A 15,222-nucleotide genomic window follows, 5' to 3' on the forward strand; every position below is an offset into this window, starting at 1 on the left:
ACATTATAAATATCCACAGAACGATGAAGTTAGAGTAATATTATCATAAAATAACTCATCCTTTATTTTCCCCTTTATCAACTCATCCTTATTCTTCCTTATACTTTATTTAAACTTTACTTTGAATTATTTAATATTTTTACTGCTTTTAATATTTTACTCTAAATTAAAATTCTGTGAGAATCAATAATATGATCTTAATTGCATGAGTTATAAAATGACACATGCTTTTAAATAAAAATTAAATGGTCATTTCATGTCCAATTCTTGATGATTAAATCGCATCATTATATCAAAAACGATCTATCTAAAAACTTCTCAAAGAAATTAAAGTTTTCTATGATTTCAGCTAAAATCTTGCATTAATGGCATAAAAAAACCTTGGCTGATATTTATGATATTTATATAAAGTTAATGATAAGAGTTCAGATGAATACATTATGAAATGAAAATCCAGATTAGATTTATAGGCACAATTTAGGGATATCCAAGCAACCACTGGGCCAATCCAGTAAAACCATGATAAAAATTATGATTTCAGCATTAACCAGATACGTATTTTAGATATCGTATGACAAATTTTATCTCACGCATAAGAATTTATCAAGTCCTTAAAACAGATAAATCCTTGTGCGCATATTATCGTTCTACTGATAGAGAACCTGAGAACGTACTAAAGGAGGCACAGTTATACCCGGTCAAAGCAGTTTTCACTTTTGGTTCAATTCCAGCAGTGCTTCTCACCAACACAACACATTTTTTGGATAGATTGTAAGTATGAAATTTATTTATTTACTATTTTGGAATTTTACATTAGATTAAAAATTTCACATTTTAAAATTAATTAATCAAAAAATTTATTTTAAACTAATAATTTAATAATATTGTGCATAAGACTATAATGCCTTTTTTTAGCAAAAAATAAAAATATATTTTTCTTTTTTTTAAAAAAAAGTGGCAATTATGACGTATTTTCGAAAATTGACTTCATTCATTCAACTATAAATATTTACTAATTTCACAGAATTATTTTGGAAAAAATGTTAGACATTACTCAGTCAATTTTTTAAGTCATAACTCAGAATTATATAATTGTTTGCACATTTTAAATAATTTAGGGATATCCAAGCAACCACTGGGCCAATCCAGTAAAACATATCCATTGTTCCATTGTAAAACAATCCATAAACATATCCATTGTTTTACAAAATAATAATTTAATAATTTTATTTTTAGCATTATTTTCTTTAAAATATAATCAAGACATAATAATAAAATTTATAAAAATTTTATAATATAAATTTTAGATATACTTTTCATAGATAAAACAATATCTATTTAATTTGCTATTAATATACTTTATTGTATAAAATATTTTAAATTATTGTTAATAGTTTAATCATAACATTTTGGTTTCGGTATCGATAAGGTGAAAGCGCTAATAACGATATTCTTTGTGCATTCAGATAAAACAGACAAAGCAATATATTCCAGATAAAACAATATAGGTTTTCAGGCATTTTCACCGAGGATATTCACCTTATCTAACAAACTTTTCCGATACATAGATAAATGCGTTTTCAAGTTTTATATTTCAGTAGGGCACTCTACCTGACAAACTGAGATTATCTTTCAGTGTTTGTTTCTAAATTTTATGAATGGTCGGAAATATATCAACTATTGTTTGTTACCTGCCGCTCTTTTTATGATATTCTATTTACTTATTGCTATAAAATTTTATTCTTAAAGTATTGGTTATAGTAAGTATTGGTATTGGCAAATAAAGCATTGATTATTTTATTTGGTTATAGATGTTGATGTTCCCATTTTGTTAATAAAATAAATGGATTGAAATAAAATAAAAATCTGAAGATATGTAATGGCCTAAATTAGACCCATGCATAGGATACGAGTGGGGTATTATAGGTAACTTAAGAGTAGCAATGGAGACAAAACATCAATCAATTTAAATCACTTTTCGGAGAAAAATATTATAAAGAGGTACAAAGTAATACCCCCTCCCTTTTCCGAGTGCAGTTTTCTCTCGTTAAGCCTCTGCGAAGGAGAATCTTTTTATTATTGAAAAGTATAAATATTTATCCAGAATTAAAAAGTTAATATATTGTACTATACTTATATATTGAATATATGAAGATACAAGCATATAAGTATAATACACAAGTACCATATATATATATATATATATATATATATATATATAGACCATAAAATACCCCATGGTATATAAGTATATAATAAAGTATCTTATTATATAATCTGTCCTATACAAGAGCGGTCTGGTGTTCAGATATTTTCATTTGAGTTAATTCAATGTGCATTAGCTAATAAGTATTCAGATTCAATTTCTGGCGATGAAAATTAGCAACAAAAGTTTATTCTTGCAAATACGGAATAAACTTTTGGTAATAAGAAATTTTATCGCCATATTTATATAGTATTCACTAAGAAATTAGTAATTCATATTTGAAATAGAGAGAACATAAAAAATGAAATTTCATAACAATTCAGGGCAATTATTGCTAATGATAAATATAATACAGTATGACTGCTACCTGATGCCCCAGTGACCTGCATATATATTTACTTAATATTTATTTTCCATAAAGGCAAAATTTTCGTAGCGAATTTTCTGATATGCGATATTGTTTGATGTATATGACCTTCGCTTTAATATGTAATGATGATTTATTCAGTTTTCATCTATAATATAGAAATTATACCTTCATGAAATTATTATTCTTTAATCCTTTCATATCTACGATCTAGGCTGCATTATACAATTTCCAATAAGTTAAAATCCTTCAATCCTTAAAAAAAAATTGTTATGCTTATCAATTCTCTTCGTAACATTATGGTTCTTGAAAAGTAGCATTCGTTTTATCATTACAATAACACTGGTTATGCAAGCGATGATAATATAAGTTTACAAATAATGCCTTATCATATAATATAAACGTCATCGTAAAACTTTTTGTCAAAAAATGATGATATATCTCTCTTAGATATCATTTAATCTTGAAGATAATCATTCTGTGAAGCATTGTATATATCAGTTCATTTTTTTATTTGTATTTTCTCAAATGCTCTTTTATCTTGATAATCACTCTTCTGTTTAAACGATTATGAGTATCTGCCCATTTTCTTTGAATGTAACTCCTATTTTTCGGAAGAAGTAACTCCTATTTCTTTTTTTTTTCTTCTTCTTTTTAACAACCACAAATCACATGAACCCAATGATGACAAAAATATTTCCAATACGTACACCTCTAAAAATTATTCAAGAATTTAATCATTATTCGAATTTAATTTATTTTCGAGTAGTTATTTTAAAATTTACTTTAAATATGCTTTTTTAAATCATAGTTAACAGAACTCTTTTTTCAGTCACTATCTAAAAACTTTTAAGGTAGTTTCCTAACTTATAATTTAGAGGATGTTGTCTAAAAATCTTTTCTCTCCTTTCAGATTTGCATATTGCTTTCAGTCAATATGCAAGCAAGCTTCTTATCCAGCATTGTTGCCACAGTGGCCCCAGCTTCACTTGCCACAGCATTAGCATTCTTTCTTATAATAATAGTATACTTCATCTTTAAAAATAAAGGCCTTCCACCAGGTCCTGTAGGTTTGCCCTATTTCGGATACTGGCCTTTCATAACTGATTCTAACTGTACTTCGAAGTTAGAGGGCTTCAAGAAAAAGTATGGAGACATCTTCAGCTTTACATGTACTGGAAGGCTGTATATCAATTTAGGAAGCTTCAAAGCCGTTCGCGAAGCATGTTTAAATAAATCAGAGTTCTTCGGCAACAGAGTATCAGGCTATAACGTTGTGAACCGTTTCTTTAAAGATGGTAAGAAGTTCTATTCAAAATTTTTAATTTTAACCATTTTATGACTTTTTAAAGGAAATGAAATGCAGAAAAATACAGATACAAATACACAAATTGTATCATCAAAATATGTCAAAAAATATGGTAAACCTTAATTTCTTTTTACAAACGATTACTTAAAAAGTATAATTATTTAAATCATTCTAAACATTAGTAAATTCATATTTAATAGGAGCAATTTGAAACGGAAAAGTTTAATATTTATTACTATTCATTAATATATTTCTAGTTCATTAACGAAATGTTAAAGTAACAAATACATATAGTAAAAATATAAATTCAAAACACTCTTATTATATTCAATTACATGCTTTTCTTAAGAAAATATAAAATACATCATTTACCTGATTTCCTAAATTTATATCATTCAGAAAAACGAAATATTCAGTACTCTTCTCAAATTCAATTCAAATGCACACAAAATTTGAATGGAAATATTTCCTCAAAAATGAATCAGCTTGAAATATATTTTAGTAAAAATAAGCCTTTAATTAACTTAAACGTATGATATATGATATTTTTGTAGCATGTAAATGTTGTATTTTTGTTTGATATAAAACCAGTTGCTTTAGATAAGTCCTACTGCTGAGGTCCCCTACTTTTGCTTGTTGAATTTTGATACCTTTAATAGGCTTTCTAGAAGCTTTTAAGATTGATCTACTTCCTTAGGTTGTTTCAAAATTCTTCTACAAGTAGGATTTAAAGAGAACACTTAGATAAACACAATTTACTATACATTGTATGACCGTATCATACAATGCAGTGAAGCACTGCAAAGGAGTTTCTCAAATGTCCAGCGTGGTCACTCGATCAATCATGTCTGGATGTTTTCTAAAAAGGCCATTCCTTAATTCCTGGAAAAATTCTTTCTATAATGGCAATTCATCTGTTATAGTGAGGAATGATGACTGTATTTATGTATAATATGTTAGTTTAATGCTTTCCTTTAATTAATAAGTTACCTTTCAATTTCCTTTTTTAATATTATTTCATCATTTTAGGAAAGGACAAATACTAAATAATAATATTATACAAAGTTACAAAGAATATTATATAAATAATACACTTTGTTACCCACTACAGAACTTGAGTTTTAATGGCGATTACTTGTGTTTGTTTAGATGTATTCTATTACACTCCAGTGAACCTTCTATGAAGAATTTTAATGTATCGTTTTTCAAGTGGAAAATAAATTAACATTAAATAGCTCCCTTGTGACTTATTTTCTATCGAATGTTTATATTGAAGATTTTTATAGCTTTTTGTGTTCTGGATAGTGTTGACCCACTGACCCGTGGTCGATTTGAATAAATGTATGTCTGCAGTTCTTTAGAGGAGTTCAAAAATTTATACCCAAATGTAATTGGTAATAACTAGATTTAAAATTAAATAAATGAAAAACAAAACGATTGAGAGAATTAACACGAGGAAATAAAGAAATATTCAGAGGAAATTTTGGAGAATATTATTTCTCTGAATGTCATCTTTTAAACAATTCTTTGTCCCGATTGGAAGTTTTTTGTTGTAAAATATTTATTTCTTCAGTCACCGTAAGGAATAACTAATAATGAATTCTGTATTGCCCTTTTATGGTCAATAGAGAATTATTTTATTTCTTGAAAACAAGAAATTAACGCCACATCACTACCTGTAAAGGCATGCAAAAGTGCACAATTTTTAATTTAAATATTGATTAAATGTGATAATCTGTTGCTATTAATGATTAATGGATTTTTATGAATCCATTAATCACTTTTAACGCTTTTATTAATAATAACCTATTAAAGGCATAAGATATATATTTATGAATGAGAGTACGAGCGTTATATATTTTTGTATAGATTATAAGGATGTATAAAATGTAACTTTTAGAAAAACACGCACATGAAGTACCCAAAAAAATTTTCTGCAGTTTTTATTCCCCCGTCAGTATAACCAACAAAGAATTAAAAGTATGCCATGTATGTTTATTTTTAAGAAAGTATAGCATTTATTGAAACTTTATTGATCCGAATGAAATTACTGAAATGAAAGTAATTGTCAAAAATTAGTGAATACAGTTTAAGGAGAAATTAAAGATTTATATTTTTCTACTATAACAGGTGTAATCGTTATGAATGGAGAACCATGGAAAGCTGCCCGAAAATTCTTCTTGGTAGCCTTAAGGGAACGTGGCTCGAATTTTGTCAAAACTACCTTAGCCGGTCCTCTGTACGATTCTATCAAGTCTACAGTCAATGAACTAAAAGCCAGGAAAGGGGAACCCGTGAATTTGATCGACTTCCTGTTGCATGAGTGCTGCACAGTTGTACGATTGACATTATTTGGTGAGACAGGAGCCACTCAGGAGCAAATCAGGAGATTCAATGAATTGTATTCTATAGAAGTAAAGTGCATGACACCAAGAAATGTACTTCTATGCGGGTCGTTTGCGAAGTAAGCAATTTAATTTTGAAAATAAAATGCATCTGTAATTTTCAACCCTTTTCCTTGTAATTAAAGGATATTATAGATAGTAGATATGCATCATTAATTATCTACTATCTATAATATCATGCATCATTAACTAAATATACTATCTGCATCATTAACTAAAAGAATAGAAATTACTAGAAATTGCCTAATGTATATTTTTGAGACAATTTGTATGTAGCATTATCTGATATGCCGCTTATCTACATCTGCTATTTTGAGTATGAAAACGTAATAATGTTCTTACTAAATGTTAATTACATATGTATATGTTTAAAAAAAATCAATAAAAATAATTTATTAAGTTCATGAAAAAATTGTTAAAAGTAGAATTTATATATCTTAAACAGATTTGTCCTGATAAATTTTATTATTCGATTATGATAAAATGTATTTTATGTTTTCAGCTGAAACATTTTCAAATATCGTTTTTGGATGGATAAATAATATATTTGAAATCGATAACCAATCTGAAAATTAATTTCCAATATTTTTATTTTATTTATGAATATTTCTATAAATTGCTGAAATACATTAAATTTTACAACTTCGGTAAAAAAATTGTTATTTCATTATAATAGAAAATTATAGAAGAATGCGTCTGTACTATCATTATTTATTTCCATTGCAATCATTTCCAGAAGAATTTAAATCTATGAATTTTGTAAAAATCCAAACTCAAAACATAACCTTTTAATATTTTTTGTTTGATTAGAAAAATCAATTTTAAGTGTATAATAAGAAATAAAATAATACATTAAAGCAAAAAATCTTTTATAAGTTTCATCTAGCATTTATAAGAAACGTAATATACACTAGCCTATCACATAAGTTATTTGAAATATAAGCCTCATAAATATGATTCTGATCATATGATGTTAATGCCTAAGAAGGAAACCGCCTCACCACATTTAAATGTCGCAGTAGATAAAGGAAATATGTCTCTGCCAGAATTTAACTATCTACATGCGAATCTTTGATTGGAAACAGTCCTCTAATTCTGGAACTTTGTCATTAGGTCACTGCTGCCTTTATATTATTTAGGGGTGACCAGTGTTAAACCATTTCTTTATCTGAATTTTAAAAAAAGGATAGAACAATGTAATTATTTAACATTACAATGCACAGCATTAAGTTTCTGAAAAATTTTACATTAAAAAGTAAAGCAATTACAAGCCAATATGGTATATTCAAAACAAGTGAAACAATAGAGTTCTGTAGCAATTTCTATCACAACATTGTTATAGAAGCTTTGTTTATAAAATGCGTAAAGTCGTAAAATCGGAAATTTTTACACGTAACTCTATGTAAAAATTTAATTTGTCAATAAAAGAGAAAAATGAGAAGTATATCATTACACTAAAAGTAAAGTATTGAATTTGATTATAATGTGAAAGGTAAATAATATGGCTGTAAACAAATTTACTTTCACAAAGAAATAATTAAACTTTTGAACAATAAATCTTTACACTCAACACAATTTTTTATTATTATTGTTTCTAATTTTAAAATGTATCTATCAATTTCTTTGGTTCAGCATTAACATATTATATTTAATTATAAATATTATATTAATATAATTATGATTATTAATTAATAATAACAAATTATATTAATATAATATTTAATTATATTATATTAATCTTAATAAATTTCAACGTAATTTTTCCCAGCTCTTTTGATAATTTTTTCTGAAAAATCATTAGTATTATATTTATTTTTGAATAAATATTTATTGTTAATTTTATAATTCAGTGTGACCTCCTAATTTTTAGTTGCTTAATTCTTCTCATTCATTTCAGATACTTCATCTTTCCATTTATGCCCAATTTTCTGAAATCCGTCGAATGTCACGGGAAAATGCAAAAAATTGTCCAAGATATCGTCGATGAACACAAAAAAACTTACGATGGAGAACACACCCGGGATATCATTGACGAATATTTCAAAGAAAGAGATAAACGAATAAGCAGGGGAGATCCTACCGCAGAATACTTTACTGGTAAGATAATTACGTAACACTGTTTAATTAGTTTATATTTAACACCCTTTGCAAGCCTAATTAAGGATATTACGAATTACATGAATTATACTATATATTGTTTTTTAAGGTGTTATTTTACATAAAATTCTTCTTCATTCCCATTTCACTTAATTCAAAAACATGAATTCTCTAATGAAATCAAATGTCGAGTAAACAAAATTTATCGATTTTTTTTTTTTTTTTTTTTTTTTGTAATTGACGTATTTGATATTCTAAAAATTTTTATTGGAGCCTTTTAATGTTTTTCTACTCAGCGAAAATATTTCAGATTTATACATTTTTATAAATTTTCTGTATTATACAACCATACTCGTAAATTATGGATATTTGAACTCATAATTTCATATACTTGCAACTCGTATTTGATTACTCGAATTTGAACACTCGGAAATTTGATATTTGGAAAAAAAACCCCGCTGTCGAACAGAAATTTCTATTGAAATACATTTAAAGATATTTTCAAGGAAAATTTTCTTCTTTTTCTAGTGCAATTAAGTTATTAAATTATGTAGAAAACAACTAAAAAAGGGACAGAAATGTTGATAGAATGCATAAAAGAAATCATTGTTATGATTTAACGTAACTGCGTAATAGCGTGTAAGAATTAGCTAAAAGATATGAACTATAACTCAAAGTGCATAAATGGTGATATTTTTACGTCGCAGAATTTTAGATTGGTTGCAATATTGCAGAAGGCATTTGGAAGTATCATTAGGAGCGATTTTAACTTTAACTTGATGCCCTTGCACCAAAAATCATAAAGATTCTCATTTAGTGGGGATATGTAGGAAATATCAATAGGAACTAAAAATTGTAAAAAGTGTGATATTTAATATGTTGCAGCGGTGGGAATAAAGAAATGCAAAAAGATATCCCACAGCATGTCGTTCCTGAGCTGCGCTATCAAAAGACACCCAATATTTGGCTGCAACTGTCAAAATAAACAAACAATATAGCAGCCAATTTTCCCCTAAAGATTTTGAGCCCATGGTTACTATAGTTTCAAGATAAATCATATACAGACTGTAGGAAAAATATGACTTATATCTCTGCAAATCTATCAGATGTGTCCCGCTCACAACTCACTTTAAAAGACAATTCACATAGTGAAAAAGATTGGATACTTGGACACTAAAATAGGAAGAAATACAAATATAAGATTTTTCTAAAATTTAATTCATATCATATATTTATCTCGAAAACACCAGGAACCGGTTACAATAAAGAAAATGCCATTGTATATCATCATTAAGGTGGCGACGAATTTCTGGTTAAGAAATGCATAGCCCTGGATTCTCAGACAAATCCCCATATTCAGTTTGGAACTATTATAAGTCATTAAATAATTCTGCAATAATTTTTGGAATACTGAGTTAATTAACTCAGTAATTCAGTAACTGAGTTATTTATTTATTTATTTTTTGAATCTCGTGACAATCGTTTTTTGAATCTCGTGACGATAAATAAATCTGATTTTCGAAATTCATTTTTTTTACTGGTATATCTTAACTTTAATTTTTCGTCATAGTTATACCATGTAAACATTTTTCATAAGGAAGCGACCATCAACAACGATACGAATTCGGATGTTGACAACGTCATGGAAAGCCTAAAATATCAATCTATTTAAAAGTTTTATATATTTTAAAACTTTAATGCTTAAGATAATATTTAAAGAAGCATAAGGAATACATTTCGTAATTATGATTCCCTGGAATATTTTATTTCATCAAAAATCAGTTCTTAACAAAAGTTTAAAACACAAAACAGGTAATTGTCACTCATATGTTAACTGTGAATTCAATTATATAACAGACTTCCAAAACCAAAGAATATCACTCTTATCTGCGATAATAATCGTAAAAGAAAATTTATATGAAAGTTTTTCTTCCGTCAACGCGTTTAAACTTTATTTTATTTGAAATTGTTAAATAACATTTTCTGAAACAATAATAACCGTATCGAAAAGCTTATATAATCTCGATTATCAATTGTTTAATATTATTTATTTTGAAACTTTATTCTTTTTTTTTCTTTTAACAGATAAAGTGTTAGTAGGTTCCATAGTGCAATTCATGGGGGATGGCGCTCTGTTTGCTGCGTCGTTCACTACCTTGCTTATGACCGGCATGTTACTTTTCCCTGAAGAACAAGATAAGTTATACAATGAAATTGTGGACGTGATCGGGCTGGACAGGCAACCGACCATTGAAGACAAGAGCAAATTGACTTACTTCAATGCTTATATGCAGGAATCTATTAGAACAGCAGATTTTTTCAGTTTTCTCGATACGCAAGAATGCAGACGTAAGCTTAAATTTTAAGTCTGTTCAAATTTAGCTTATATGTAAAAGATAGGAATAAATAACAATTCATTTTTATTTATTTATTTATCCTTTTTATTGACTTTTCATTATTGATTATCATGGAAACAAACACATGTCCTTTGAGTTGATTAAAATCTTAAAGATAAAATTTAGCCAATTATAAAATGATGGGATTTATTTTAATTATAAAATATATTCATAATGGTGCATTTAAAATATAGTTATAAAGGTCAATTAAATAGATATATATATAAAAAAAATTAGTCCTATAGTTTCTATAAAAACAGCCAATGTAGAAAAAAAAGTAGTCTATTAAAATTATTCAAAATTGCAATATATTATATTCGTAAAATGTATCCAATAGTCAAATTTGTTCTTTGAAAGAAATGTGTTATTTATAAGAAAAAAAATATCACCTATAAAGTCCTTAGAAAATAAACAACCACTATTATAATAATTTTATAAATTAAGGAATGTTATTATTGTATAAAAAAGAATATTTTTAAAAAAAAATTTAGAATTTGTGAAAAACTCAAATTAATTCGGTTTTTTAGAGTTAATTGTTATTTACATCAATTAATATTTTTAAAGAGTTAAAGATATTTAATCTACTTCTTCTGTTGAATAATACTTTTAAAAGTTACAACTGAAGAGTTTGAAATTATCATTTCATCAATATTAAATGCACAACTCGAATTGGTCTTAATGATATATACCTTAAAATATTTTTAGTGTTTAATGTTTTAAAGTTAACTGTGATGTTTTAAATTTGAATTTTATCAAAGTCATCCTTGCTCTTAATGAATTATAGTTATTCAAAATATTACAAAATCTATCTTATTCAAAATTCTAGAAGTAATTTTCTTAAATTTTTTGTTTGTAATAGACTTACTTTACATACATTTGTATAAGACTTACTTTACATCCTCGGAATTTTTATTTCATTTTAATTATCTAGGTAATGTGTGGAATATTTTATTTATATTTCAACTTTTCCTTGTAGGGTTTGAACTAATTATTATTCCAATGAAAATTTTTATTCCTTTACACCATATTTATGATTACACTTAAAAAAAATATTTTAATTGAGGGTGGGGAGGCATTTTAAAAAATTTGTCAAGATCTTGAGAATAAACCAAAAGTAAATACGCAATTCAAAAACATATTTACTTTACCTTAAGCATCGTCTTAATGATTTTGTTTACAAACCTTATAGAATTGTGATAAACATTATAATAATTCATATACCTTAGTCATTCCCAACTGAAGAAAGACACCGTTAAATTTGCGATAGATTAAATATATAATATAAATTGCTTAGCAACCTATGTAAGGAAAATTTTAGACTTTTCGTGAATCATAGTACTTTGTAATTTTTGTAACATTTGGAAATCTGATTTACAGATCTCATTTACTTTCCATTGTATATGAAAGAAAAAAAATCAATAAATACATTAAAAATATGTACTACTTCCTATTATTTATGTTTTTCTGTACATAATGAAGATATGGTTCTCAGATTATGAAGATATTATTTCTTTTTTCAGAGACCTTAGAATAATTTTTTATCCATAAATAAAAAGCATCATTCATTATTATGACTTTAATGAAAAAATGTTTTTAATCCCCCTCTTTTCTCAATTTTCTTAATATGTTAAATAATTTCTTTTTTCTGATATTTAAAAAATACCTTTTCAGAAGAAACAACTTTAGGAGGATACAGAATTCCTAAAGGTGCCATATTGCTCCAAAACTTCTATTCATGCCACTTTGATCCTGATGTCTACGAAGAACCCGAAAAGTTCAATCCATCTCGATACATACCAGTGAACGGTAATCGAAAACCTGAGGCACCAATCATGTTTGGAGTAGGTGAGTGTAAATATAAAAAGTTCTTCTGTCTGTATTACATTTTAAAGTATTATTGCAAGCTGTCATGAAAGAATTTCGTTCTGATAAGAAAACAAGATCATCTTTTGCATACATTTTACAAAATGAGGAATAAACCTTTATTAGAGAAAATAATGTTTAATTAAATAAATGAAGTAGACAAAAAAATAAAAATAAATAGTTTGAGAGTATTCCAATTAAGTATGATCAGGTGCCCGGATATTTCGATCAGCAATTACAAATGAATTTTAATTGCGTTACTGTTAAATTATGAGAGAAAATCTCGACATAAAGAAAGCATTTTTATGAGCACAAAACTCCACAGCAATACCGTTAGGATATCTTCAAAATATTGTATGATATTTATAATATTGAGGAGATAATCGTACAATATATATTGCTAATAAGGGTATAAATTGAAAAAAAAAAAGAAAGATGATTGTATTTTTATAGATGAGAGAAATAGGCTTAAAAATAATTCATAGTAAATAGGTTATGATAAAATGCAAATAAACTAGGAAATAGTATAATAATTTAAAAAAATAAATGGCATTTATAGTAAATAGGATAGAAATAGTAATATACTCATGCAAGCATGAAAAAATGCAGCCAATTGGACTATTCATGTAAAGAATTCGAAAATATAATGTCTTATTTAAGATGTATAAAATTATATTTACGTGTTCTGTAGTTTATTGTAGAAATCTTGTGATAAGAAAACGGGCTACAATATATATATATATGTATATATTTCGTGTTGGGGCATGAGTCCTAATCCATTTGCAATGAAAGACGGCCCGCTTAGTTTGTTTGGTTTAGTTTAGTTATATTAACGCCCCGTTGTAAAGCAACACTAGTGCTATTTTGGGACGGACCTCGTCATTTTGAACCGCGATCAGATGACGAGGACGACACCTGAGTTGGCACCCCCCTCTCCATGCCGCACCAGCGTGAGGACGTTTGGCATGACGGATTTAACGTGGAACAGACCCCCTTACACGACGGTTTTTCGGTGGAATCGCGTCTCGAACCTGAAACCCTACGGCTCACAAGCCGAGACCTTACCACCAGGCCACCGCGACCTCGAAAGACGGCCCGAGTTCCAAGTAAGATGTTAAAAGCATTTATAACTAAGCTAAGGGTAGTATTACCCAGAGCATTTACAATTAGTCCATCCATGTTACACAGGGAAGAATAGTATTCAAAATCTGTTAATGGTTTTAATGCTCGTATTATTTCCATAATTTTGATGACAATATTTTATGAAGTTCATTTTCTATTATAGCACATTGACAGTTATGAATCTCATATGTATTCTTTGCCATTCGTTAGATTTCTGAGAATTCATCAGTTACATGGTGTAGAAGATTTCTTCTGTCAAATCTTTTGTTTTATGGATAATTTAATCTCAGTTACAACATTTATTTTAACAGTATAACAGTTTAAATGACGAAATAGTTCATTCCATACTAGTGCAAATTGATGTGGGCTATTTTAAATGAAGTGTAATGTGACGGTATTAAAAATAGAAATAGTGTATATCAACATTTATAAAAGTATGCATTCGCTTCCACATGTATCGGAATAAGAGAGTGTGAATTGATAAATATTCCATCACTTGGTCATAACATGGGAAGGCCAAAATGTGGTGCAATTTGTATAAAAATTGAACCTGGTAAATTAGAACTTTATAAGAAAAAAATGACAAGAATCATCACTTAGGTTCCCGAATACAATAAGTGCTAGTGGGCAGTACTAATAATAATGTTCTGGAAAGTCGCTTAACTGGGCAGATATCAGCTTTATCATTCGTATATCAGCTTTAACAGTAAAAATAAGTATTAACATAAGAATGGTAATTCCATGCAAGTTTTATTGAAACCCTCAGAAATGTTGCAAGTTGATAAAACACTCAGAAACGTCGAGGAATATGAAAATATATTTTTAATGAAAAACACTGCAACGTGAAGAAATGAAATTGGTAAAAACATTCCACAACACATATATTGTTTTTGTTAATCTGCATTCAATAATACATAGTTTATTCATAAGTCAGACAATTATGTTTTCATTCTGTTATTTGAAATCAGGGTTTTTGTCGCTCTATTGAAATTAATTGTGATGTATCAAATAAAAGTCATTCACAATAAAATTAATTTTAATATAAGTACAACTGCAATTTAACATATACAATTAATATAATTTTAATTTTGCCTTTGCTATTTCAGGAAAAAGAGCCTGTATTGGAGAAAGTTTTATAATGATGCAAGCTTTCTTACTTTTGGCAACCATTATACAAAATTTTCGTCTGTCACTGCCTGAGGGAGAAAAGATTTCCATTGAATCATTTTACAACAGTAACTTACAGGTTTGTGCCACACCGAGAGATAAACATTGAGTCATCTGTTCTTTCTGATCAACATTGAGTCATCTGTTCTTTCTGATGAACATTGAGTCATCTGTTCTTTGTAATAAGCATCGATTCATCATTTCTTTGTAATCAAAACAAATTCATCTGTTCTTTGTTATAATCATTCATTCATTTATTTCTTTGTAATAAACATTTTTTCATCTGCTTA

The 15,222-nt window shown here is 27.4% G+C and overlaps 1 protein-coding gene across 1 annotated transcript; it reads left to right on the forward strand.

The window, feature by feature from the left end:
- Positions 1 to 622: 622 nt before the first annotated feature.
- On the forward strand, positions 623 to 15,222 carry LOC129973318 (cytochrome P450 2J1-like). Its single transcript, XM_056087496.1, has 7 exons — positions 623 to 771; positions 3,487 to 3,871; positions 6,013 to 6,346; positions 8,185 to 8,384; positions 10,470 to 10,733; positions 12,452 to 12,625; positions 14,872 to 15,222. The coding sequence occupies exons 2-7, from the start codon at positions 3,511 to 3,513 to the stop codon at positions 15,039 to 15,041; spliced, it is 1,503 nt and encodes a 500-aa protein (XP_055943471.1). The 5' UTR covers positions 623 to 771; positions 3,487 to 3,510; the 3' UTR covers positions 15,042 to 15,222.

Source organism: Argiope bruennichi, chromosome 1 (genome assembly GCF_947563725.1).
Source record: "Argiope bruennichi chromosome 1, qqArgBrue1.1, whole genome shotgun sequence".
NCBI lineage: Eukaryota > Metazoa > Arthropoda > Arachnida > Araneae > Araneidae > Argiope > Argiope bruennichi.